General features: G+C 40.3%; 2 protein-coding genes across 2 annotated transcripts; both read right to left on the bottom strand.

The window, feature by feature from the left end:
- Positions 1-12,655: 12,655 nt before the first annotated feature.
- Positions 12,656-23,631, bottom strand: LOC147335067 (uncharacterized). The gene is made up of 11 exons (XM_086286040.1): positions 23,512-23,631; positions 23,235-23,422; positions 22,936-23,073; positions 22,631-22,769; positions 22,208-22,388; positions 21,521-21,662; positions 20,897-21,040; positions 20,297-20,349; positions 16,474-16,500; positions 15,508-15,584; positions 12,656-12,751 (listed from the first exon to the last, which is right to left on the bottom strand). The coding sequence occupies exons 1-11, from the start codon at positions 23,629-23,631 to the stop codon at positions 12,656-12,658; spliced, it is 1,305 nt and encodes a 434-aa protein (XP_086142166.1).
- On the bottom strand, positions 17,512-19,366 carry LOC147335068 (uncharacterized; the record flags this gene model as incomplete). The annotated part of the gene is made up of 3 exons (XM_086287771.1): positions 17,512-18,212; positions 18,605-18,705; positions 19,168-19,366. Coding segments are annotated over 3 exons (438 nt in total), but the record flags the coding sequence as incomplete, so codon positions are not given.
- Positions 23,632-24,820: the final 1,189 nt, after the last annotated feature.

A 24,820-nucleotide genomic window follows, 5' to 3' on the forward strand; every position in this document is an offset into this window, starting at 1 on the left:
GACTTCGTGGCCCAACATATCCCAGAATGCATAGCGCGGCGGTGCATGTGGATAATTTTGCCGAAAAAAACGGCGGATGAGGGGCGCCTGAAGAGTAAACTTTAAGTAAGTACTGAATATTATGTCACTTATTTATGTGCAAATGTTTAATAACGAACAACATTAAAACATTACTGTTGGCCACATGTCGGCAAAGTTATGTGACATTAGTGACGTTTGTACTAACTTGGTTTTAAAGCCTTTACTTTAAAATATACGCCGTTCAATAGCTGCCCTTAATCTTACAGAGAATGATCAAAGCTCATGTAGAAACAAACAAACAAATGAACAAAAGATTTTCTCCTTCATTTCTGTCAAACAAAGCTGTATGATTTAGTATCATGGTTGCTAGGCAACCTGGGTAGCGCAACGGAGGCTAGACCGTCCCATTTCACAAGCCTCGCATTTCCGGCCTTAGCGGTCTTTAAGCACGCGGCCCTTGAGGATCGTTGAGGCTGCGTACTTTAAGGCTGCAGACCCTGAATTGGGATACAGCCAAAGTGAGTGAGAAAGGTGACTGAAAAGGAAAAACTCAATGCATCATGGGAATCCCCCGGCAGCCTACGTCTATTGCAGCATAACTAAGGGAGGATTCAGGGTCACCTGATCCAGCCCTAACTATATGCTTTAGCAAAAAGGAAAGTTTTAACTGAAACTTAACTGAAGGCTCTCCCTCCCATTCTACTTTTAAATACTCTAGGAACAACAAGTAGGCCAGCAGTGCGAGAGCGAAGTGCTCTAATAGGGTGATATGGTACTACAAGGTCATTAAGATAAGATGGGGCCTGATTATTTAAGACCTTGTATGTGAGGAGCAGGATTTTGAATTCAATTCTGGATTTAACAGGAAGCCAATGAAGGGAAGCCAAAACAGGAGAAATATGCTCTCTCTTTCTAGTCCCTGTCAGTACTTTTGCTGCAGCATTTTGGATTAGCTGAAGGCTTTCAGCGAGTTTTTTGGACATCCTGATAATAATGTATTACAGTAGTTCAGCCTGGAGGTAATAAATGCATGAACTAGTTCTACAGCGTCACTCTGAGACAGGATATTTTCTAATTTTAAAGATGTTGTGCAAATGGAAGAAGTCAGTCCTGCATATTTGTTTAATATGTGCATTGAAGGACATGTCCTGGTCAAAAATCACTCCAAGGTTGAATAATAGGACGAATAGTAAGATGTTCTGGCTTTGCAGAGAACACCTACAATAATTATTTTAAAAAGTCTGAGAAATCAGACCGAAACTCTGTGTAAGGCCCAGGTGGACGATAGATGATAACAAGTAAGACTGATTTCTGAGTTTTACAGCTGGGGTGGACAAGGCTAAGCATCAGGCTTTCAAATGAATGAAAAGTCTGTCTTAATAATGATATAATCAGCACAACCAAAACAGACAATTTAAACATAAAATATTAACAGGTTGCCACCAGTTCATCACAAATCATTTAGTATAGATGGTCGATTCACAGACAATACACATTATCTCTGAAATTATATCTGAAACTGTTCTGATGAGAAGTTGAATGGTATTAATCGTATTATTCCTCATACCACAAAATACATTGTCAGAAGTGTTTCTGCTTCTATGCAGTGATTCCTGATGCTAGCTTTTTTGGTCTTTTGCGCAGAAACTGGGAAAACAGCCTACAGGGTGAGAGATTAAATGCAAAGCATGTGGGAACTATCAATAGAACAATGAAAAGCCTCTGCTCAGTACTGGGCAGTAGCTTATCCAGCCACTATTTTCTTTTTCCAACCTTCTGCCAGAGGTTTCTTCTTGTTAAAAGAGAGTTTCCCCTTCCCACTTTTGCCAAAGTGCTTGCTCACAGCGGGTCATCTACTTGTTGGAGTTTACATGTAGTACTGTCTTTACCTTACATTAAGTTCCCTGAAGTGACTGTTGTTGTCATTTGACATTAAATAAATAAAATTCCATTGTGAAAAATATTCACAAACTCTCACTACACAAATAGTGAACCCAGTTCACACGGGATTTTAGGGTCCCACTCAAGTCCTAAAGGAAGTTACTGTACCATCTTTAGCCCATACTATCTTGAGGATGGGTCCACAGGAAACCTGCTAAGATACCAGAGCTTTTCTGGCAATATGAGAGTCTGTATATCCCCATCGGGAGATGGAAAAATGAATGTGTCGAAGAGGACTTGACTTTACTCTATAACCCTGATAACATCTCTGATAACATGAGTGGTTATCTTAAAGCAGAGAAGAGGGCTCATCTTAAATGATGAGAGTACTGCATCACCCCCTTTATTAGGGAGGACAGGGGGCTCTGACAACTGTAAAATGCTATTTTACAAAAAAGCTCACAATGCAGTTTTACTGTGTAGCCATGTATTATGAGCTTGTTTTTCTCCTGCAGCTGGTATTGTGGTCTCCTCTCTAAATTTCAGGCATTGTTATAAATTTATTATTAAAATTATAAACAGCATTTTCAAAATACTGAAATTTCCTGTTGTTTCTTACAGGAAAGTTTGAAACATTAGTACCATTTCAAAAAATAATTTGTATTTACAAATTAACTTTACAACATATTTCTGTTTACTATGTGATTAACTTAAAGATCTTCTAAGTAAATTATCTCTCACTAATAACTCTCAAGACACAGTGAGGCATAACGGTCCTGCTACAGTTTTAGAAAAATTGATCTATGTTAGATTAACTGATCCAGTAAAGTAGAATCAGGTCACATTACAGTCTTAAGCTCGGGAAACATTATGCTCAATATTTGCTGTGAATTTCATTTCTAAATAAAGGATTATGAGCATGTTGTACTCACTAAGTTTGCTGTCCGGTCTGGAGAGCTGTTCAGAGAGCTATTGTCAGTGAAGAGCTGAGCTGATGGTAAATAAAACAGAGCTGCTATATTTACGCTGTCTGGCTGAAAATTAATCTATATGCAAAACGTGTAGCCAATAAAAAATGAAAATGTCTTCCTCATCAAGTGCAACAGACCAAACTAGAAAATAACCAACTTTAAATCAAACATTATAGATGTCTGGATGATCTCACCTGGTGAAAGCTGTGACCAGATGATCCATTTGTCTTGAATTAGATAAGCGGTCAAGAAAATGAATGAGTGGAAATTGAGTTATAAACTAAAAACAACAGGTTACATACAGATGCTGTTAGATACTCATAATACAACAGCTTAATTGCAGAAGAAAATTTAATTTACATGCTGTCTTTTTTTAATTTAATTTTACTTTTATTTTTGGCTACTTCAGCCTTTACAGGACAGTACAGAGAATATCCTAACATCACTGTACAATGCTTAGCCCAGCTACTGTTCTTGTCACAGCAAGCAGTGAACAGTGCCAGGATAGTGTTGCTACATGAAGTGCACTTTGCTTCCTCAAATATCATTTGCATTAAATACTCATGAAAATTGCAGATATGATGCTTCTCTGAATTGCAGAATGCTGTTAAGCCACTGACACAATGAGCTGTTTATAAATGTGACGCACACACCAGCAACAGAGACCGAGGTTCAAAATGCAAAATGTGGCTACAAACCCAGCACCACAAGAGAAACTGATAACTGAATGTGTTTCTGTGACTTATGTCTGTGAAGGTTCTCAGTCATCCAGGTCATCGTAGTCAAAGGAGCTTGCAAAGAAAAGCGTTGGGACTAAGTTGCTTGAAGACGTTTCACCTCTCATCCGAGAAGCTTCTTCAATTCTGAGGTCAAATGGTGGAGAGTCCCAGATATAAACCTAGTGGGAGCGACGCAACAACATTGTCATCCCCTATGTATCCCCTGTGTATCAGAAAAACTCAGGAGAGTTTTCTTAAAGCATGAAATCCTGGTGTATTTCAGACCCAGCAACACGCTCAGACAAAAACTGGTTCACCCGAAAGACAAAACTCCTAAACACAAACTTAACAATGTAGTGTATGCTGTACAGTGCAGCGAGGAATGCTCAGACCTCTACATTGGAGAGACCAAACAGCCACTTCACAAGCGCATGGCACAACATAGAAGAGCCACCTCCACAGGACAAGACTCAGCAGTCCATCTGCATCTTAAGGAAAAAGGACAAAGGAGTTTGCAAAGAAAAGAGTCTGGACTTCTTTAAGTTACTTGAAGACGTTTCACCTCTCATCCGAGAAGCTTGGGTTGTGGGTCCCAATCAGCCAGGTCCCAATGCGAATTCCTGAGGTTCCACATGGCCCAGGATGTGAGTAGGCGTTAAGGGGTCTGGGGAGGGAACTCAAAACTGGATTATAGATGGCAGAGAGTTGGTGTCGTAAACCCCCGCCTCTGTTCAAAGATGGTCGCTCACAGTGGACATAGATGGCTTCTTTCACTCCTCTTTCAAACCATCTGTCCTCTCTGTCCAAAATGTGAACATTGGCATCCTCGAAAGAGTGTCCTTTATCCTTAAGAAGCAGATGGACAGCTGAGTCTTGTCCTGTGGAGGTGGCTCTTCTATGTTGTGCCATGCGCTTGTGAAGTGGCTGTTTGGTCTCTCCAATGTAGAGGTCTGGGCATTCCTCGCTGCACTGTACAGCATACACCACATTGTTAAGTCTGTGTTTTGAACAGAGGCGGTGGTTTATGACGACAACTCTCTGCCATCTATAATCCAGTTTTGAGTTCCCTTCCCAGACGCCTTAACGCCCACTCACATCCTGGGCCATCTGATCTCAGGAATTCGATGATAAGGTGGGGCCAGGTTTCACAATGAACTCACCCAAAACTCTGGCTGATTTGGACCCACACCCAGTTTCACACCTTGGCTCAGGCGATTAGAGGATCATCAGGGGGTCCTTTTGTCCCTCTGTGGGGGGATACTCCCACTAGGTTTATATCTGGGACCCTGCACCATTTGACCTTAGAATTGAAGAAGCTTCTCGGATGAGAGGTGAAACGTCTTCAAGCAACTTAAAGAAGTCCAGACGCTTTTCTTTGCAAGCTCCTTTGACTATGATGACCTGGATGACTGAGAACTTTCACAGACAAGGATAAAGGTCACTCTTTCGAGGATGCCAATGTTCACATTTTGGACAGAGAGGACAGATGGTTTGAAAGAGGAGTGAAAGAAGCCATTTATGTCCACTGTGAGCGACCATCTTTGAACAGAGGCGGTGGTTTACGACACCAACTCTCTGCCATCTATAATCCAGTTTTGATTCCCCCCCCCCCCCCCAGATGCCTTAACGCCCACTCACATCCTGGGCCATCTGACCTCAGGAATTCGCATGATAAGGTGGGGCCAGGTTTCACATTGAGCTCACCCGAAACTCTGGCTGATTGGGACCCACACCCAGTTTCACACCTTGGCTCAGGCGATTAGAGGATCATCAGGGGGTCCTTTTGTCCCTCTGTGGGACCGCTGAGTGGAAACAGCTGAGCCGCTGAGCGAGGAAGCCTCCGTAGAGCCAAGGTGGGAGGTGAAGCCGTTGTTGCACGGCAAGGTTGAAGGTCTGGTGAGAGAAGCAGCTGGCGGACGTGCGAGAATTGGGGCAGCGAGGGAGTGAGCAGCCGAAGCTTGGCCAGTGACGCCCACTCTCCGCGACGAATGCTCCGATGCAGGTGAGGCAGCTGGTGGAGGACCGTGGCATCTCCGAGGCCTGCACAGAGCCAGGCGAGTCCCCTCGTTGATGAGTGACAAACTAAAGCCCGTGTTTATTATAGAGAGTGGATGAACAGAACATGAAATGGAGGACGGACTGAATGACTGGCTGGATGGCTGGCTAAAAACATACACAGGAATGATGGCTGTGACAACATCAATGACACGACGGTGAACAAGTGGAAACACAAGAGTTAAATACACAGACTGATGAGGATGATAATGAGAGACCAGTGACTACACAGCTGAACTTAGTCTAACTAATGATGCATGGAATGAACTTACTTATAATGAACATGGAACACAATACACATGTAGACCGGCTGGCACAGAAAAAACAGGGAATTAGAACAAATGAGCCAACTGTGGGAGTATTAACAACTAATAACAAGGATTTTTTTTCTTCATGTCAACAAATATAAAGAATGAAAATACAACATGTATGACAATAAAATACAACATAAAAATAACAAATTAATTGAAAGCTTGTCTATATAAAAATGCATTCAGCTGCTTTTGAAAAGAATCAATGGAGTCAGTACAGCGTAAAAACAATCGAAGAGTATTCCACAACTGTGGTGCCACTTCCTGAAAGGCCCGATCACCACGAGTTTTAAATCAAGGGCGTGTGGCTACCAGCAGTCTCTGATTACCTTTCAGCAGGTCGATATGTATTGGGAAGCTTGACCAGGGACCCTAAAGTTTAGAACAAAAATTTTCAAATGAAACCTAAAATTTACAGGCAACCAGTAAAGGGAGGCTAAAACTGGAATAATATGAGATTCTCTGTTGGTGCTTGTTAAGAGTTGTGCTGCACTGTCTGAAGATGATTTAAAGCTGATTTGTTAAAACAAGTAAAAGGACCATTGCAATAATCCACACAGGAAGAAATAAAAGCATGAAGAATCATCTCAAGTTCAGCCTTTAACACCATTAGTCTGAGTTTTGAAATATTCTTAACTGTGTTAAAGAATAACATGACCAGAGGGGCCGATGGCGCGATATGGCAGCCTCGCTTCTGTCAGTCTGCCCCAGGGCAGCTGTGGCTACAACCGTAGCTTATCTCCACTAGTGTGTGAATGTGAGAGTGACTGAATAGTGGCATTGTAAAGCGCTTTGGGTGCCTTGAAAAGCACTATATAAATCCAATCCATTATTATTATTATTATTATTATTATTATTATTATTATTATTATTATTATTATTATTATTATATGTTCTTAGTGCTTATTTTCTGATTATATTGTTTTATGTATTTTAACAATAAAGGCCTGTTTAAAGTAGAGATGGACCGATCCGATATTACGTATCGGTATCGGTCCGATACTGACCTAAATTACTGGATTGGATATCGGAGAAAAATAAAAAATGTAATCCGATCCATTAAATATCACGAAAGCACCTCACAAAACTTGCAACACGCCGTAACTCACCTCAGAACGTTAGCACGTTGCAGCAGTATGCATCACGTGATAGAACGGCTGTGGCATGCGGGACCTGTCGGTGGTCTGGATAGCATTTGGAGCTTCGCTAGCAACCCGGCATTTCATCTCCGACAAAGTTATAGCTGAGAGAAGTAAAGCAAGTGTGTAAGTCCATCTCTGAATGTTTGTAAAGCATTCCTGTGTTAAGCTTAACAAGCGACTGCCTCTTCTTGCTGCTACTTCAATCATGAAACTGCTTAATGATCAGCTGATCGTCTCTCTTGTTTGTTTTTGGCCCACTTTGCACCAGAAAGAGGAAACCAGCGGCTGAACAACAGCAGCACGTTTAAGCTTGATCAGCTGTTGTTAGAATTTATTTAATATTACTTTCTACTCGAGGATCTTTTTCTAAGTAGCTGACGCTGGTAACTGTGCAGGGGCGGATCTAGCAAAGTTTAGCCAGGGGGGCCGATAGGGCATGAACAGGGAAAAGGGGACACAAAGACATACTTTTCTTTCTTATTCTCGTTTAAAATGTCTAGCTTTTAATAAATAATTATCTGACATCCAAAATTTTAATTTGATGTAAAAGGAATAGAAGTCAATTACTGTATATAGTGACTATTAAGTCTAATATATATACCCTAGTAAGCTATACTACCTTTTCCTTTTGTCACGGCGAGTGAGGTGAGCCGTGTGGAGGAAATGAAGGAGGATCCAAATGCAGGCAGTCGTGAAGGTGTAAAGGTGGTTAATTGAACATGAAAGTAAATACAAACGGCAAATGGAGCTAGAACTAAACTATACTGGGATCAACTAAACTACAGAGCACAAACCTTAACGAGAACGACCAGAAGAGACTAACGGCGGACAGCAGGGAGAACACACGGGTGAGACATGGTAGAAACGCAGATGAGGCAGGGTGGAATACACAGACGGACCAGCAACTACAATGACGGAGGACATGACTTAAATACACCCAGAGAAACACAGGGGAATTACACACAGGTGGTGGACACAGCTGGGAATGATCAACAAGACAAGACAGAGGTAAAACTGAACACACTCACATGAGACCCAGACCTTCACAATAAAACAGGAAATGAGAACACCACACCAAGACGCAGACCTGACACTGAGAGACAGACAGAATGACACATGGAACCTGAACTAAACTAAACGTGAGATACAACCGAGAACAAATCCTTAAACATGAAACTCAAATAATAAACATCATAATCATCATCATCATAAACACAACAAGAGAACAAGAAAACAATCCCTGATGCAAACTAAAACCAAAACATAATAACCTCAAACATGGAATAACAAAAACATGAAACTCCACATACTGGGTCCAACGGACCCAGACCCGTGACACCTTTGGGAAGGTACCATCTGTGCAGTCTGCAATTTTGTTGAAGAAAGATGTTGAATCTATTTAATATTTCTTGAAAAATAATTGATTTCTGTGCATTTTTTTTTCACACTGCATCAAATTAAGGTTGATTACGTCGATTAAGCATCATGAGGTGGAGCGTGAGGGGTGGTTCCCTATTTTTTATTTATTTATTTTTGTTGTTGCTGGGAGTTGGAACCCTATTAGTTAGGTTGCTTAATATTTACGCTAAGTACTCTTTAAAATACCAGAATAGGGAGGATGGTGTAGGTCTAAGTTTATTAGATTGATCAGTATTGCTGAACTATGAAATTTTTGTTTTTTTGCATACAGGTATAACAGAATAGCTTTAGTGTAGTTGTTGTTTTAAACTTGAGTATGAACTTATACAAAATGCAGCAAGATATTTAAAAAACAGTTTTGTTGATTAAAACACATTATATCGGATTCATATCGGTATTGGCAGATATCCAAATTTATGATATCGGTATCGTATCGGACATAAAAAAGTGGTATCGTGCCATCTCTAGTTTAAAGCAAAGCCAGCTGTGAGAGAGAACTAGGTCAGAGGGTGACAGGTCGCCTTAGCAACAGAGGCTTAAGTTAGGGAAGTTTAACCTTCCTGCCTTCTTGGGACCTTTTTGTGCCACTGCTATGTGTTAAATGGCTGCCATTTCCACTGTGTTCAGTGGAATATAACCAAACTTGCCACAGGATAGTTTTTACCTGTCAATGTTAATATTCCAGTGTGAATTCCTTAAATCAGCCTAAAATGGCTGAGCAGCAGAAATCCCCACACCCATCACCCTGGGGACCATTTTCTGCCCATTGACTTCCATTATAAACGCTATTTTTCAACCCCAAATTATCATCATATGATTTTATTTTTTCTTCTTTTCTTGGATGTCAATGAAGACTCAGGGCCTTGAAGTTTTAATTTTTAAATTGCAAAAAAAATGCAAAAAAAATAATGGCAGGTCAAAATGTATGTTGGTGCCAATCTTTGGTCCATCTAAAGGCCTACTTATAATGACAATCACATATTACTTCAACTGGTTTTTTGTGGAAATATTTAGTTTCGTTTTTTGGTTTTTGGGGCTTATAACACAGGGCGCTCATGTAATAACACTGGGATTTGAAGGGTTAAAACAACGAAAATATAATTAAAACTTTACATGAATATTTCAGGGAGAAGTAGTTTTACAAGGTTGGCTAATTTAAAGTGGAATAAAATATGGATATATGGTCTTTTTATGGCGTGGCTGAGAATGGTCCCTAGGGTGATGGGTGTGAGTTTTTTAAAGGATGGCAGGAGGGTTAAAAAACAGGAAGTTTACTGCAGAGATGCAGAGGCATATTAATAAAATACAGGAAACCAGTACAGGGAGAAAAAGCGGAACTAAGTAGCACACACACACGCACATCAACTCAGGCCAGAAGAAGTTATTTTTATCGAAACTATGTGTGACGTGTAAAGGACCAAACTAACACCTGATATGATATACATATTTGGTTTCTAATGCTAGGGTTTTGCAACTGGCTTTGGGCTGTGCAGGTATCTCTCTTCCAGAAGATGATTGAATAAAGAATTATAAATGTTTTGACCACTCTGAGTCGGGTTTTTCTCTGCCACAAAAGAATGAACAAAAATCAGATTTAATAACTGAGATCGAGCTATCAAATTTGACACAGAGGGTTCTACTGTTCGATTTTACAGAAGGCTCTAAGAAGCTGATATGCTGCCTAATTTCTGACATCATATGGTCGGGAACAATAATTAAAGTTTCTGTTTTATCAGAGTTTAGCTATCTTTAGCTATCTAGCTAGCTTGTCTATGTTCCGTTATCTTTCCTGCTTTACTTTGAAGGGTCTGGTGTTCCATGTTCAGTGTGTTTAGTTGTACTTCCCCTGTAGTGTTCAGGTTCATTTGTGTCAGCTGTGTTTCCCCAGGTATTTCGTCTTCCCTAATTACCCTTCTGTGTCTTTATGTTCTCTGTCTTCCTCTGGTCAGTGTTGGGTTGCATTTTTGTCTTGTGTCATGTCTCTCTAATCCTCAGGTTTATTTTATACTTCGCGTGGTCTGCTGGGGCGGCAGCATCTCTGCTGGGGACAGGAAGAGACTGAACAGGAGGTGGTGAGTGACAGGAGAACGGCGGCTAAGCTGTCATCCCTGATGGACAACATCTCCCACCCCATGCAGCAGACTGTGACAGCACTGAGCAGCTCCTTCAGTGGGAGACTGCGGCACCCACGGTGTGGGACGGAGAGATTTCGCAGGTCTTTCCTCCCCACTGCTGTCAGACTCCATAATAAAGACTTTAACTGATCAAGCACACACATCCATACATATGCAATAATACTAAGTGCAATAATCCTTTCTGTCATCGTTGTATTTTTACTCAGTTGTATATAGTATTTGTATTTGTATTCTATTTTTATCTTATTGTATATTTATTTTATTTTATTCTACTGTATATAGTATTTTATTTTATTCTATTCTGTACAGTTGTGTACTGTATTTATTCTTATTGTATTCTAATTTTTGCGTCATAACTTTTGCACTGTCCACTTCCTGCTGTGACAAAACAAATTTCCCACGTGTGGGACTAATAAAGGTTATCTTATCTTATCTTATCTTCTGTTCAGGTTCATGCACCTGTTCAGATTCATGTTCATGTTTTTACAGTGTTCATAGTTAAACTAGTTTCAATTTAGGTCTTAGTTTAGTTTTTTCCCCTAGCTCGCTTTGCCTTGTTTTCTGTTTATGATATCAGCATTAATAAAGGCTTGCCTTTTGTTTAAACCTTACTCTCTCTCTCCTGTGTCTACATTTAGGTCCACACCTCAAACACCCCAAATGGTCTGCTGTAACACAAGGGAGGAAGCACTTTCAGAAAGACATCTAGTGAGTCTGTTGTTTTCAGCATCTACATGAATCTTAAAATCTTCCACTATAATTATTTTATCTGAGCTGTTCCTTGTGTTTTCTAGTTGTGGATAAGCAGTGTTGGGCAAGTTACTTTTCGAAAAAGTAATTAATTATAGTTACTAGTTACTTCTTCAAAAGAGTAACTGAGTTAGTAACTGAGTTAGAAGATTCTAAAAGTAATTAATTACTTGAAAAGTAACTATTGCATTACTTTTAAAAAAATGTTTAACCATATGGGGTCCATTTTTAACTGCTTTTGATTTTCCCTCCACATTTTACCCTTAAAAACTATTTACTTTGCCTTGTTTGGTATCATTCTTTTCAGCACAACCTCACGTGTCTGAATTTACAGTTATGTTTTCATTTTGATATACTGTATTAACACAACTGATCTAAAATCAGACAAAAAACATCCAAATAGAAAAAGTTATATTTTTTACTGTAACAACCACAAACATGTTTATTGAATCATATTTCATAACTTTAAATGCAAATGTAAATTGTCAATTTTAAAATCATATGCACAAGTTTTGCAAAGAATAAAGTTATTTGCAGCCATTTACTTTCTACACTTTTTTTTTAAATAACCATTTCAAACTATTTACAGAACAATCAGCTGTTCTTTATTCAATAAGATGCCACACAAATTATTTGTGCCACTCCAAATATTTCTGTCCACTATAAAGGAGAACATCACAGCCTGACACCTGGAGACAGCAGTCACCTCATTGTTTTGACACACAACACAAAACTATCCACAACACTACACACTAACTACACAAGGCGCGCAGCTGCTTAAAGCTGTAGCGCCATGATTATTTACGTAGACAGCTACTTCCGTGTGTTAAGCTGAACGCAGCTTCAACCGTCTGTTGAAAAATACTAACGTGACCGCACTGCATTTTCTTGTTAGTAACAGTAATGGCGTTGTAACGATAGGAATAGTAATTGGTTAGATTACTTGATACTGAAAAAAGTAACGCCGTCACTTGCAACGCCGTTATTCCCGTCACTGTGGATAATCAATCAGTGTATCTGTGCTAGACTAAGGATACTCAGTGCAAAATAACATTTAATCTTCACAATCTAACAAAAGTACATATTAATTCATTTCAGATTATAGAGTTATAGAGAGTCAGACTAATGTGTTGCTTTTAAAGGCTGCTCTTGAGAAGTGATTGTAATTATTAAAAATGTGTGTTAAAGAACAGTGAAGACAAAACTTCATTCAACAGCTGAAAGGAAAAAGCTCTCGAAGCTGTCAAATGTTTATGTTGTGCCAGTTGCACCAATCTGTGGTTTGCTGTTTATGAGTCGGATGACCGTCTGTTGGGGCAGCCCTTTGGATATCAGTGCATTTTTTATCTAAAGGGGGAAAAAAGAAGAGAGAGATATGATCGGGTGAAGGCCTCCAGCTCACACTGGAACGGTTCGCAGCCGAGTGTGAAGCAGCGGGAATGAGGATCAGCACCTCCAAATCTGAGGCCATGGTTCTCAGCCGGAAAAGGGTGGAGTGCCCACTCCGGGTCGGGGATGAGTTCCTGCCCCAAGTGGAGGAGTTCAAGTATCTCGGGGTCTTGTTCGCGAGTGATGGGAGAAGGGAGCCGGAGATCGACAGACGGATTGGGGCTGCAGCTGCAGTAATGCGGACGTTGCACCGGTCCGTCGTGGTGAAGAGGGAGCTGAGTGTAAAAGCGAAGCTCTCAATTTACCGGTCGATCTACGTCCCTACCCTCACCTATGGCCACGAGCTGTGGGTAGTGACCGAAAGAACGAGATTGCGGATACAAGCGGCAGAAATGAGCTTCCTCCGAAGGGTGGCTGGCCTCTCCCTTAGAGATAGGGTGAGAAGTTCGGCCATCTGGGAGGGGCTCAGAGTAGAGCAGCTGCTGCTCCACATCGAAAGGAGCCAGCTGAGGTGGTTCGGGCATCTGACAAGGATGCCCCCTGGGCGCCTCCTGGGTGAGGTGTTCCAGGCATGTCCCACTGGGAGGAGGCCCCGGGGCAGACCCAGGACACGCTGGAGAGATTATATCTCTCGGCTGGCCTGGGAACGCCTTGGTATTCCCCCGGACAAGCTGGAGGAGGTGGCTGGGGAGAGGGAGGTCTGGGCCTCTTTGCTTAGGCTGCTGCCCCCGCGACCCGACCCCGGACAAAGCGGATGACGACGGATGGATGGATGGAGATATGATCATTTTCCCTTTTTTTTAAGATGTGAGACTTCTTTAGAAAGAAGCAGCACAGGTTTTACAAAACTGTGCTCACAGGAAAAACATTTATGTTGAAGTATGTACTTGTGTGGTTGTGCATGTCTATCATGTGTGAACACTGTGAAGAAAATCAGGATGTTTATAGTATGGCCCCATACAGTCATTACTCAAAGTGGGATCATGTAGACACTGCTCAACCAGACAAATGCTGTGTCCAAAGAAAACTCTGATTCTTACAAATCGTGTTAGCAATCTTATATGCAATAGTTTCACAGCTGAGTTTGGTTGTGTATTTTTACTTGTGTCCTAGCTCTTTATGGAAATTATTACTGTCGTTGTCCTGAGTCTGGTGACTCAGTGTTCTGTGCTTCTTTATTATGATCTTGTTTATTCTGATTGTGTTTTCCATTAAGATTCGCCATTTGTTAAGTTCCTGTTCTGTCTGCCCTGGTCCCACTTTTTTGTGTTCCCTCTGTCTGTCCATGATGTTATTATGTCTGCTCATGAGACTGTGTATGTTAAGTTCTATGTCTCGTCTGGAGCTCTGTGTCTGTCGTGTACTTCCTGTTTTACTTTGTAGGTCAGTGCCTTATGTCAGTGCGTTCAGCTTTGTGCTCTCCCTGTCAGTGTAATCAGCGTCAGCCGTGTCTCCTCTTAGCTCGCTTCACCTTTTGTATTTAGTGTCTGCATCTTCCCCTGCTCGTTGTCCTGTCGTACCCTCACTTTCACTGTGTGTTCTGTTTCCCAGCCTGCCTGCTTGTTTAGTTTGTTCTGTAGTCTCAGTTTAGTTAATTTTTTGTTCAGTTGCTTTCCAGCAATAAAGCTGAGTATTTTGAGTTATGTAAGCCTCCGTAAGTCCAGCATTTTGGGTTCCAAAGGCACATAGTGGGTAAAGGTCTCTGGCATTAACATCAGCGATGTGCACATGGAGGTTCATGTCATGAAGTTGTCATGCAATGTTCCCTCTAAGCTGCGCGCGTGCGCAATTGCGCACTGCTGGCACGGTCTCTGCGCAGAAAATATCTGTATTGCGCACAAAAAAAAAAAAAAAATCAAACCTAAATTGAAATTAAAGTAAATATGTTAACAATCCTGTTTTGCAGTGTTAGTCAGTGACTGGCTGCTCCAGTATGGGATTAGAAGAATGCCACCTTATCCCATAGTCCAGCCACTGAAGCGATTCACATTCGTATATACGCAGCTAATCAACGTCGTCGACAGGCTGTGACAGCGTCCTTATGTGCTGACACCGGTGTTTTAGCTAGCAAAGCGGCGTGGCTGATGTGGAGTGAAGCCACGTTAATGACAACGTGTACAACCATTGGAGATGTGAGCAGGACAGACGGAACAATTGAAGGAAAAAGTGTTGACTTTATACCAGTTTTTAAATTGTGTTGATCGGCCACGTAAAACCAGAGTTATGATAAAAATATGCGATGTTTGGATTTCTTCCTGAATACTATCGTTGTTTATATTTACTGCGGGAAGAAACGTTAAAAACTGCGTTTTATAAGGAAAAAGGCTCGAAAGCCTGTGAGCAAAAACAAAACCAAAACTTCTGCAGGCACTTAGATGAGTGAACAGGACAGGGAGGAACGCTTTGTGCAAGGAGTGAAGGAGTGCCATCTCTGAATCCAGGAAGGGGCCTAAGGGTACATCTTAAATGCTGTATAATGCTCCAACTCTCTGTGAATGGTACTCATGGCCATTGAATCAGTGGTTGTTGATCAGGGGTCACAGCAATTATTTATCCTGTGGCATATTATTGATCAAGAAACTGACCTCACACCACACTGTCAATTCATTGGGCTGGTTTCAGTCAATGGTGTGTTTATAAGATTGGGGAAACTGCAGTCAGCTGAGGCTGAAGGAGTCACTTGGATGAGTGACTTCACGTAAGCATTTACTTACCTGTGTAAGGAATGTATCTCTATCAATTTTAGACAAGTCCACCAAAGAGGTCATCTTCAATTTGAGAACTGTAACATCTAGAAACACAAAGACACTTTAGAATCCATTAGAAATCACTGAACTCTATTCAGTGCTGAGCTACAATTACAGCAAGTAGTTGCATTCATCAAAGTTTCCAAGTGACATCAACTCTGTTGATAATCTTTTAATTCAGACCAAATAAATTTTTTTCTGTTTTGTGTTTTGGTACAAGCCCTGTGTTTATCCACGAAGGCTTAGTTTGCTTTACTTAATAATGTACTTACTTCCTGCTGGCATTTTGATTGTGATTGTATATTTCTTACTTTGCTGATCTTGAGATTAGTCAGTAGATCACACTGTTGAGGCTATGTCCACACGTACCCAGGTATTTTTGAAACCTGAGATTTTTCTATGCGTTTGCACCTTTTGTCCACACGTAAACAGCGTTTTCAGTCACTGAAAACGGGGATTTTTAAAAACACCTGCCAGGGTGGCTTTTTTCGAAAACTCAGTTTTTGCATTTACCTGTGGACGAGGAAAACGGAGAAAACACAGCATCAAAGGTGTGCGCCTTTTTGACGTCACACTGTGCTCCACGTTATTGTTTCTGTGAAATAAATTTCTACAGTGGCGGACTTAGACAAAATACTGTTACTGTTAATTGTACTCTCTGCAGTGTTTAAATGCTTACATATACACACACAGTTACTGTCCCTCCACACATAGGACTCGGTTCTGCTTCTATGCCCCATCTTTGTCATCTTTGTTTACTATTTCCCACCGAGGCTGATAGATTTGTATTGTTGATTGTCATTTATGCTTAGAAATATTTAACCATATATGCTTAGAGGTGTATAATCGATTGTGTAGTGATAGGATGTTTGATCCTTAATAGTCTGCAAAGGCTTTGTGTGCATTCCAGAGTGTTCTGGCATTCACACCTACATCCTGGGAGCATGGGAGAGGTCGTACCTTCTCTTATTGTTTTATGGTAGGATAAACGTATCTATATCTCTTTTAGTCTAAGTGCCTTTTGTTTAGATGAACTGCTGGACTTTCAGACCAGCAGAGTTAGGGAAGTCATTTATGGGGTCACACTCTGACCCCACACACACACACACACACACACACACATACTTACACAACGCACAGGCAAGGTACTCTTTGTTTGTATGTAGACGTCATATGTTAATGAACCTATGTATATTCATGTAACCTCAATAAAAGAGCAGTGTTACGGGGGAGCGGACGAGAGCAACTGGGGTCAAGCGAAGGAACGGCGTTTGTCTGGTTCTCTCCCGTGCACGAGAAACATAAAGAACTTTGCCTACTTCGTGTCTTGCTTGCTGTGTAATTATATTGTCTTCAATGTTCCAGCGAATAGGTTCAAGCTACAAACCTGTCAGAGGCTTCTAGACTTCTGATTGGCCAATATTTCTACACGGTTAGAAATCTGCTCCTTTGGCATGTTCCTAGCAGTGTTTTCCTTCATTTTTGCATTTAGGTGTGAACGGGATTATTTTTTAAAACGAAAACGGAAAATCTCTGTTTTCCAAAATACCCGTGTACGTGTGGACGTAGCCTGATTGTAGATAAAACCCCTGTGTTTTGTGACCTGGTGAAAATCACCTGTAATTAGTGCATGCCTTTATTTTGGACTTTTGATTTTGTATGCAGTTAGTCAATTCACTCAGCATACTTTAAAACCAAGTATTTTGCAACTTGTGAATTGAGAGTATTATGTAGTGTAAAATAAAGTGATATAAAACTGATATGATCACATTTGGGGCGTTCGTGGCTCAAGAGTTGGCAGTTCATTACAACAACTAAAAATATTTATAGTTTTCTTGAGAATAAAATGAAATGTGTCAAAAAAATTATTTAACTTTAGAACAGATCTATAATCACAAAGAAAACTAAACCAGAAAACCTAAAGATAAAACTAAGGCTAAACCTTGTTAAATGTAATACAGACCCCCAAAACTCAGAACACTATATGTACAGAAAAAGGCAAAAATGTAAATACAAAAACTCCAAACTCAGGCAAAAAACTCAGGGTCAATGACAGCTTTTGTCATTTCTGTGTTTTGTATCTTTGTGGGAGATATTACATCTTAAAAAATGTTGTTTGAAAAGCCCTAAAATTCATAAACATGGTCAATAACTTGTATTCCATTGTATAATATTTTTTATTTATTTTCAGTCAAAGGTTACACAGTTTTAAACATTTAGTTACTTTGCATGGGTACATTTCTATTCTAAATGCTCTGTCCACAAATGGCCTTTGGTAAGAATTGCTTCACAAAGTCCAGGAACAGAGATGAACAAAGATAAGACCTGTCCACCTGCAAACTTTAGCTTCACCAATCAGAAAAAACAGAGGCATAAAACAGCTCATCAGACACTCTTTGATCTAAGCTTAGGATAAATAAGGATTATTTCCAACTAGCAGTCATGCAAAGCTATTATAGTCCAGCAGTCAGAGTATAGAGATGGAAATTAGTTGAATTAGATCATCTGAGGAACATCAGCCAATAACGTTCAGACTAAACCGACCCACAGTCTTCCTTCTCACAGTAACCGGCTGTCTCCTCCTCTCTGTGGAAAATCTTCCCATCAGGCTGCACCTTCCACCTCAGCTTCACCTCTTCTCTGATCCCTTGCTCCAGCAGCTTCTCCCTCACCTGAAACACAGTTTTCACACATTAAAAGAAGCTCCTCATTAATCAGCCGTTGTTTCTGTAGTGAGCAGAAAACGTTGTTCGTGCTGTTTCTGGGGGAAATGTACTAAATGAACTGGCTGGTGATGAAACTGAAGTTTGTTATTAGGCCTCATTGCCTGTCATTGGGTCACTTCGTCTCCTCACAGTAATCAGAAATTAAATGACTTCTTCAAGTTAAGAATGAAAAAAGGTTAAATAACAAAAATCGATGGGATTCCATTAAATGAGCCCCGTATGTCTGCAGCTGTGTGCTGTCACGTGTCCCTGAACCTGGACTGCACAGACTCACTGCTCTCTACAAGGAACAGTCATAGCAGTCTGTTCCTTGTATCGGGGCCTGTGTGTCCTCTGACCTGCTGCAGGATGGATTCTTGCACTGTGGGGTCGTTCAGGTCTGCAGATCCTGCCCTCAGCTGAACCTTCACTGACCTCAAGGCTCGGGAAGATTTGACATCTGCAGAGAAAGAAAAGGCCGAATTTCAATTAAAAAAAAAAAGAAAAAAAAAAAAAGAGTTGGCAGTTCGTCTTGTAATCAGACGGTTGCCGGTTCGAGCCCTGGCTTGGACAGTCTCGGTTGTTGTGTCCTTGGGCAAGACACTTAACCTACCGCCTACTGGTGTTGGCCAGAGGGGCTGATGGTGCGATATGGCAGCCTCGCCTCTGTCAGTCTGCCCCAGGGCAGCTGTGGCTACAACTGTAGCTTGCCTCCACCAGTGTGTGAGTGAATGAATAGTGGAATTGTAAAGCGCTTTGAGGGTCTCGAAAAGTGCTCTATAAATGCAGTCCATTATTATTATGAAATTTTACTGTTTTGATGTGACCAGCAATTAATAGACATGAACTAAAGTGAGAGTAATATATCCTGCACTAAGACAAAGTAGCTAAGTAAACATCACCTCATTTCATTCATACTCACATGATGGTTTACTGGGTGTAGTTGATGTAGGTGTAGTAATTGGAGTACTCGTGGTAGTTGTTGTAGTTGTAGTAGTTGTAGTAGTAGTTGGAGTAGTTGGAGTAGTTGTAGTACTAGTAGTAGTTGGAGTAGTTGTAGTACTGGTAGTAGTTGTTGTAGTTGTAGTACTGGTAGTAGTTGTTGTAGTTGGAGTAGTAGTAGTACTAGTAGTAGTTGGAGTAGTTGTAGTACTGGTAGTAGTTGTTGTAGTTGGAGTAGTTGTAGTACTGGTAGTAGTTGGAGTAGTTGTAGTACTAGTAGTAGTTGGAGTAGTTGTAGTACTGGTAGTAGTTGGAGTAGTTGGAGTACTAGTAGTAGTTGGAGTAGTTGTAGTACTGGTAGTAGTTGTTGTAGTTGTAGTACTGGTAGTAGTTGTTGTAGTTGGAGTAGTAGTAGTACTAGTAGTAGTTGGAGTAGTTGTAGTACTGGTAGTAGTTGTTGTAGTTGGAGTAGTTGTAGTACTGGTAGTAGTTGGAGTAGTTGTAGTACTAGTAGTAGTTGGAGTAGTTGTAGTACTAGTAGTAGTTGGAGTAGTTGTAGTACTGGTAGTAGTTGTTGTAGTTGGAGTAGTTGGAGTACTAGTAGTAGTTGTAGTAGTTGGAGTAGTGGTAGTAGTTGGAGTAGTGGTTGTAGTTGGAGTAGTTGTAGTACTGGTAGTAGTTGTTGTAGTTGGAGTAGTTGTAGTACTGGTAATAGTTGGAGTAGTTGTAGTAGTTGGAGTAGTGGTAGTAGTTGGAGTAGTTGTAGTACTGGTAGTAGTTGTTGCAGGTACAGTAGTTGTAGTACTGGTAGTAGTTGTTGTAGTTGGAGTAGTTGTAGTACTGGTAGTAGTTGTTGCAGGTACAGTAGTTGGAGTACTGGTGGTAGTTGTTGCAGGTACAGTAGTTGGAGTACTGGTGGTAGTTGTTGCAGGTACAGTAGTTGGAGTACTGGTGGTAGTTGTTGCAGGTACAGTAGTTGGAGTACTGGTGGTAGTTGTTGTGGTTATTATTGGTCCTATGAACAGTCAGAATTAGAGGTTATAGCTCAGTTACACTGATCCAGTAAATTAGATTTAAATGTGGCTGAAATGGTGAAGGACTCTACTCACCGTTTGCAACAGTCACAGTGACACATCGAAGCTCTGAGTGATACTTGGTCCCACTGCAGAAATAAGTGCAAGTTTCTTTTTCAAATATACCTGTTCAACACTCCTTAAGGGATTCTGATGATGATGGTTAGATCACAAGACAAAATTCACACAGACACACTGCACTCAAAAAGAAAAGTTAACAATAAATGGAAATCTGATGGTTTGGTAAAAACTGCTCTTGAGAAGTGAATGTAATTATTTCAGTAAAAATGGTTGTGTAAAAGATCAGCGAAGCCAAAATGTTTTCAAGGTAAATGTGATAAATTTGATCAAAACACAACAAATATGACAAAAAAAAAAGACTTAAAGCCTTTTTATAAAATAACGTGATTGAGCGATGCCAAGGCAAATCATGATAAAGTTTAATGTTTCATTATATAACCCTTCAATCACATGACAACTTCAAGTTACTTAACCAAGGACACTTTGTATTTTAATCGAGCATGTTTTCAAAACATGGAAGGTTCCTGGTTTATATGTTGCCTTCTGACAACAACTGTAATCTCAAAAGATAAAAAATATTATAACTTTCTACAGAGTATGAAACATGAGACTGACCTGAAAACTGCCTGGACAACAAAACAGATGGGGAGGGTTTGTCCATCTTCACTTTCAGATGGTGTCCATCTCAGGATGAACTGTCCAGGTCCTGATGTACTACTGATTAAATTGTACGGCCCGCTGTAGAGCAGCTCAGAGATCCTTCAACAAACACAAAAATCCAAAATTTGTAAATTTTCTTTTCCCAAAATCTCCACGTCTGCAAAAGGAGCATGTTTCTTTTGTTTCTTTTATCTAGTCATGTTTTTTTCTCAAACCAACCAACGATGGAAATGTTTCTTGTTGGTAACTTTCAATGTTTATTATTGTTGTTTTACCTAATCTTTAAGTATTTATGTCCTTAAATCTGTATGGTTTTGGCTGTGTTTCACTTACTGTGTCGTCTAAATTGACACCTGACTGTAATCTTGTACATCAGCACTGGAGTTTTTTATTACTAAAGATCTGGTCAGATATGTAACTTAATAACCTGAAACATATTTTAGATTTGCACATCACTCATTTCTATTAGATTCATGACTTGTAGGACTATATTTTATATCTACCTAGAGGCTGCCCTGAAATAAATATTTTACCGTTTCAGGCAAAGTCTTTTTTTTTTTTTTTTTCGTTTTTACTTACGTGGAGTTAAGTGCCTCTGCATTGATGTTAATTTCCAGAGTCTGACTGACTTTGTTGTAGAGCTGAGCTCCGTTGGCTGGTGTTGGAGGAAAAAACTTGGGCAGAAAGAGTCCTTCTGTGCAGGATGGCACTGCACGATCAACTGGAAGAATACAGAGAAGTTAAGGTGATTCTCACAGGATGCAAAGATGATCCAAGGTAAATTTTGTCATAGTCATGAGTCTGATGACTTTGTGTTTTGTTTATTTATAATATTTTATGTTCTTGTTTATTCTGTTTGTGTCTTTCATTAAGATTTGCCATTTGTGTGGTTTCTGTTCTGTGCCTGCCCTGGTGCCACTTCTCTGTGTTCGTACGACACTGTGTGTTCTGTTAGCCAACTTGCCTGCCTGTTAGTTTTGCTTTCCGAGATTAGTTAGTTTTCTGTTCTGTCTGCAATCTTACAATAATGCCGCATGTTTTGAGTTCACTTTGCCTCCTCGAGTTCAGCTCTCAGGTCCACTATTCCTGCTTATCTTCAACAGCCATGACAAATATCTGCTGGACAGATTAATATTTGTTGGTCCAGAGAATCAGTCTTGATTACACTGGTGGTCAAACATCTCTGTACATCAGGCCGAGCACTAAGTTCATCGTCAGCAGCTCTTTAGTGCTTTCATTGTAAGATAATGAAACGTATATTGGTACCTTTCAAAGCAAACTGAATCGGTATTTTGCTGATGGCATTGTTGGTAGTTATTGTTGTTTGTGTCCCATTGGTTTGAGTTAGAGTTATGGTCTGTCTGGGGAAGTCCTCCATCACCAGCTGTACTACATACGAACCTTCATTACTGCTGCTGGTGGGGCTGAATGACAGAGTACAAGACGACTGCAAGAGGACGAAAATGGGCTTGAAGTTAAAATAACCAAAATGTTTTCTGTTATGCAATTCAATTCAAGGATATAAAAAAATGTAGTTGTTGTTTGTTTTGGATAAACTTTCACTTCTACAAAATTTAGATCAATTGTAATTCAATTAAAACATTCCCATCACATTATTGCATGACTGTCTGTGCCAGCTTTTAGTCTTTGCCTGTCTCATCTGACATGAGAGTAACAGTCATTGCTCACCGATGAGAGGCTGAGGACAGACGGTGGAGTGCAGGGGTTACACTCTGAGAGTGCAGAGTTTCCATATCTGCATTTAACTTCGTCTCCATCAGGGTCAAACATCAACAGGCTGAAATCTCTCTGACAGTTTGAAGGAACTCTGAGAGAGAAACAAAGATTGTAGCTCTATTTGCTGTATTCATTTCGATGTAAAGAACATTTGATAAATACTTTGTTAAATACATTTTAATATGAAAGGGATGAATGTAAAATATGAACTATAAAAGAAAACTAGGCAAACATAGACACACATTAAGTGGGCTTACCTCACAGCTGGTAGGATGGTGGTCTGAGGTGATGTGTTGGCTTTGCCGGTGTCAGACCGGTTCCTCAGTTCCACCCGAGTCACAGCTCTCCATGATATGATGTTATTGATGTTTGATATCCAGTTACCACTATTCAACCTTGATAGAAAATTCAGTTCAGTTCAAACTCTGAAGACAACATGTTTTAGTAAATTATTAGTTATGAGTCACCAAAAAGATTATGATTAGTGAAGTTGCTGATGTTTTGGGGAATTTTTTTTGTCACACTTAAATTACTTTTCCTGTTGTTGTACACTCACCAAAGCTCGAACAGAGCGTTGCTGGAAACCCGTCGAGTCATGATTCCCTCTCTCTGACACCAGTCTCCGCTGCTCTCCTGTTTTACCACATGTAGTGTGTAGGTTCCAGTCCCACAATCACCACTGGGGCAACTCCATATGTTATCAGATGTGCAGTCGTGGAAGTTCAACTTATACCGAAGAGTCACCTTTAAATTTACAGCCACAAAGTGTTCACTTAGGTCTTGTAAGATTTTTAAAAGTAAGTACATTATTTTAAGAAAGAAAATGTACTCACTGTGACAGATCCATCTGCAAAAGTGTCCTTTGGGTAGTAGGTCATGACTGTGCCTAAAAAATGTGAAGCCTGAGTGCCGCAAACCATCAGCAGCACCAAAGATGTCTCAGAGAGCAACATGATGAATGTGTGTCTCTCTCTACAAAGGCAGAAATCACTGTCAACATGAACACCTGTACTTCCAAAGACAGCCTCACTTTCACTCTCTGTCCTTTTGTCTGATGTTTTTTCCCACATGGAAGTTGATTCAGTTTGTAAACCAGAAAATTACCTGGAATGAGGAAACGCCTATTAGAACAGAGGTTCCCAAAGTGTGGGGCCAGCCCCCTAAGGGGGGCCCAGAGCCATTACAGGGGAGGCGCGTTACGAAAAAAAAAAGAACTCTTGGACACTGTTAGCATAATGGACAGGTTTGTGACGGGACTGCTACACAAACACAAAGCAGGAGATGAAGCATCGCCAAATATGTTTCCAAACCAATTTCCTTTCAAGCCAAAGACTAGAAAATCAGACTAGAAATCAGGGATTTCTGTGCACAACAGATCACAGAGGGTTGAACCTCCATGCTTCATTAATGTATGTTGTTTACATTTGGATGCATGTGGGAATATATGCATTCTAATATGCTTTCCTTAAGAGGTGAAACGTGCCAAACCGCAATGGATATTTCCCATTCTGCAAACTGCTGCTAAATGGTTTAAGCTTGTTTGTCCTGGTGCTGGTATTTGGGTAACCTGTATGAATTCCAGGCATTGTAATATAAACAGCACATTCAAAATACTGAAATTTTCTGTTGTGTCTTGCAGGAAAGTTGGAAACATTAGGACCTTTTCAACAAAGTAATTTGCATTCATTGGTTAACTTTGCAAGATATTTCTGTTTACTCTGTGATGACCTTAAACATCTCCCAAGTAAATCATCTCTCAGGACACTGTGAAGCCAGCAACAGTCATAGAAACATTTATTTAGTATATTACATTAACTGATCTAATAAATCAGAATCTTTAGAAAATCACATTAAAGTCTTACGCTAGCATTATACTCAATGTTTGCTGTACATTTCATTTCTAAATAAAGGATTATCAGTGTGTCGTACTCACAGTTTCCTATCCGGTCCGCAGAGCTGTTCAGAGAGTTGTTATCAGATTTGGATTACAGTGAAGAGCTCAGTTGACTGTGAATCAAACAGAGAGCTGTTGTTTTTACACTTTATGGCTACAAACTAATGTGTATGCAAAATGTATAGCCAATGGAAAAATCTTCCTCCTCAAACAGGCAAAACAAGGAAATAACCCTACTTTTGCCTGGA

The sequence above is a fragment of the Aulonocara sp. 'chitande type north' Nkhata Bay genome, linkage group LG3 (assembly GCF_057382095.1).
Source record: "Aulonocara sp. 'chitande type north' Nkhata Bay isolate Kocher_YH1m ecotype deep benthic linkage group LG3, A_spYH_male_GT1.1, whole genome shotgun sequence".
NCBI classification, from domain to species: domain Eukaryota; kingdom Metazoa; phylum Chordata; class Actinopteri; order Cichliformes; family Cichlidae; genus Aulonocara; species Aulonocara sp. 'chitande type north' Nkhata Bay.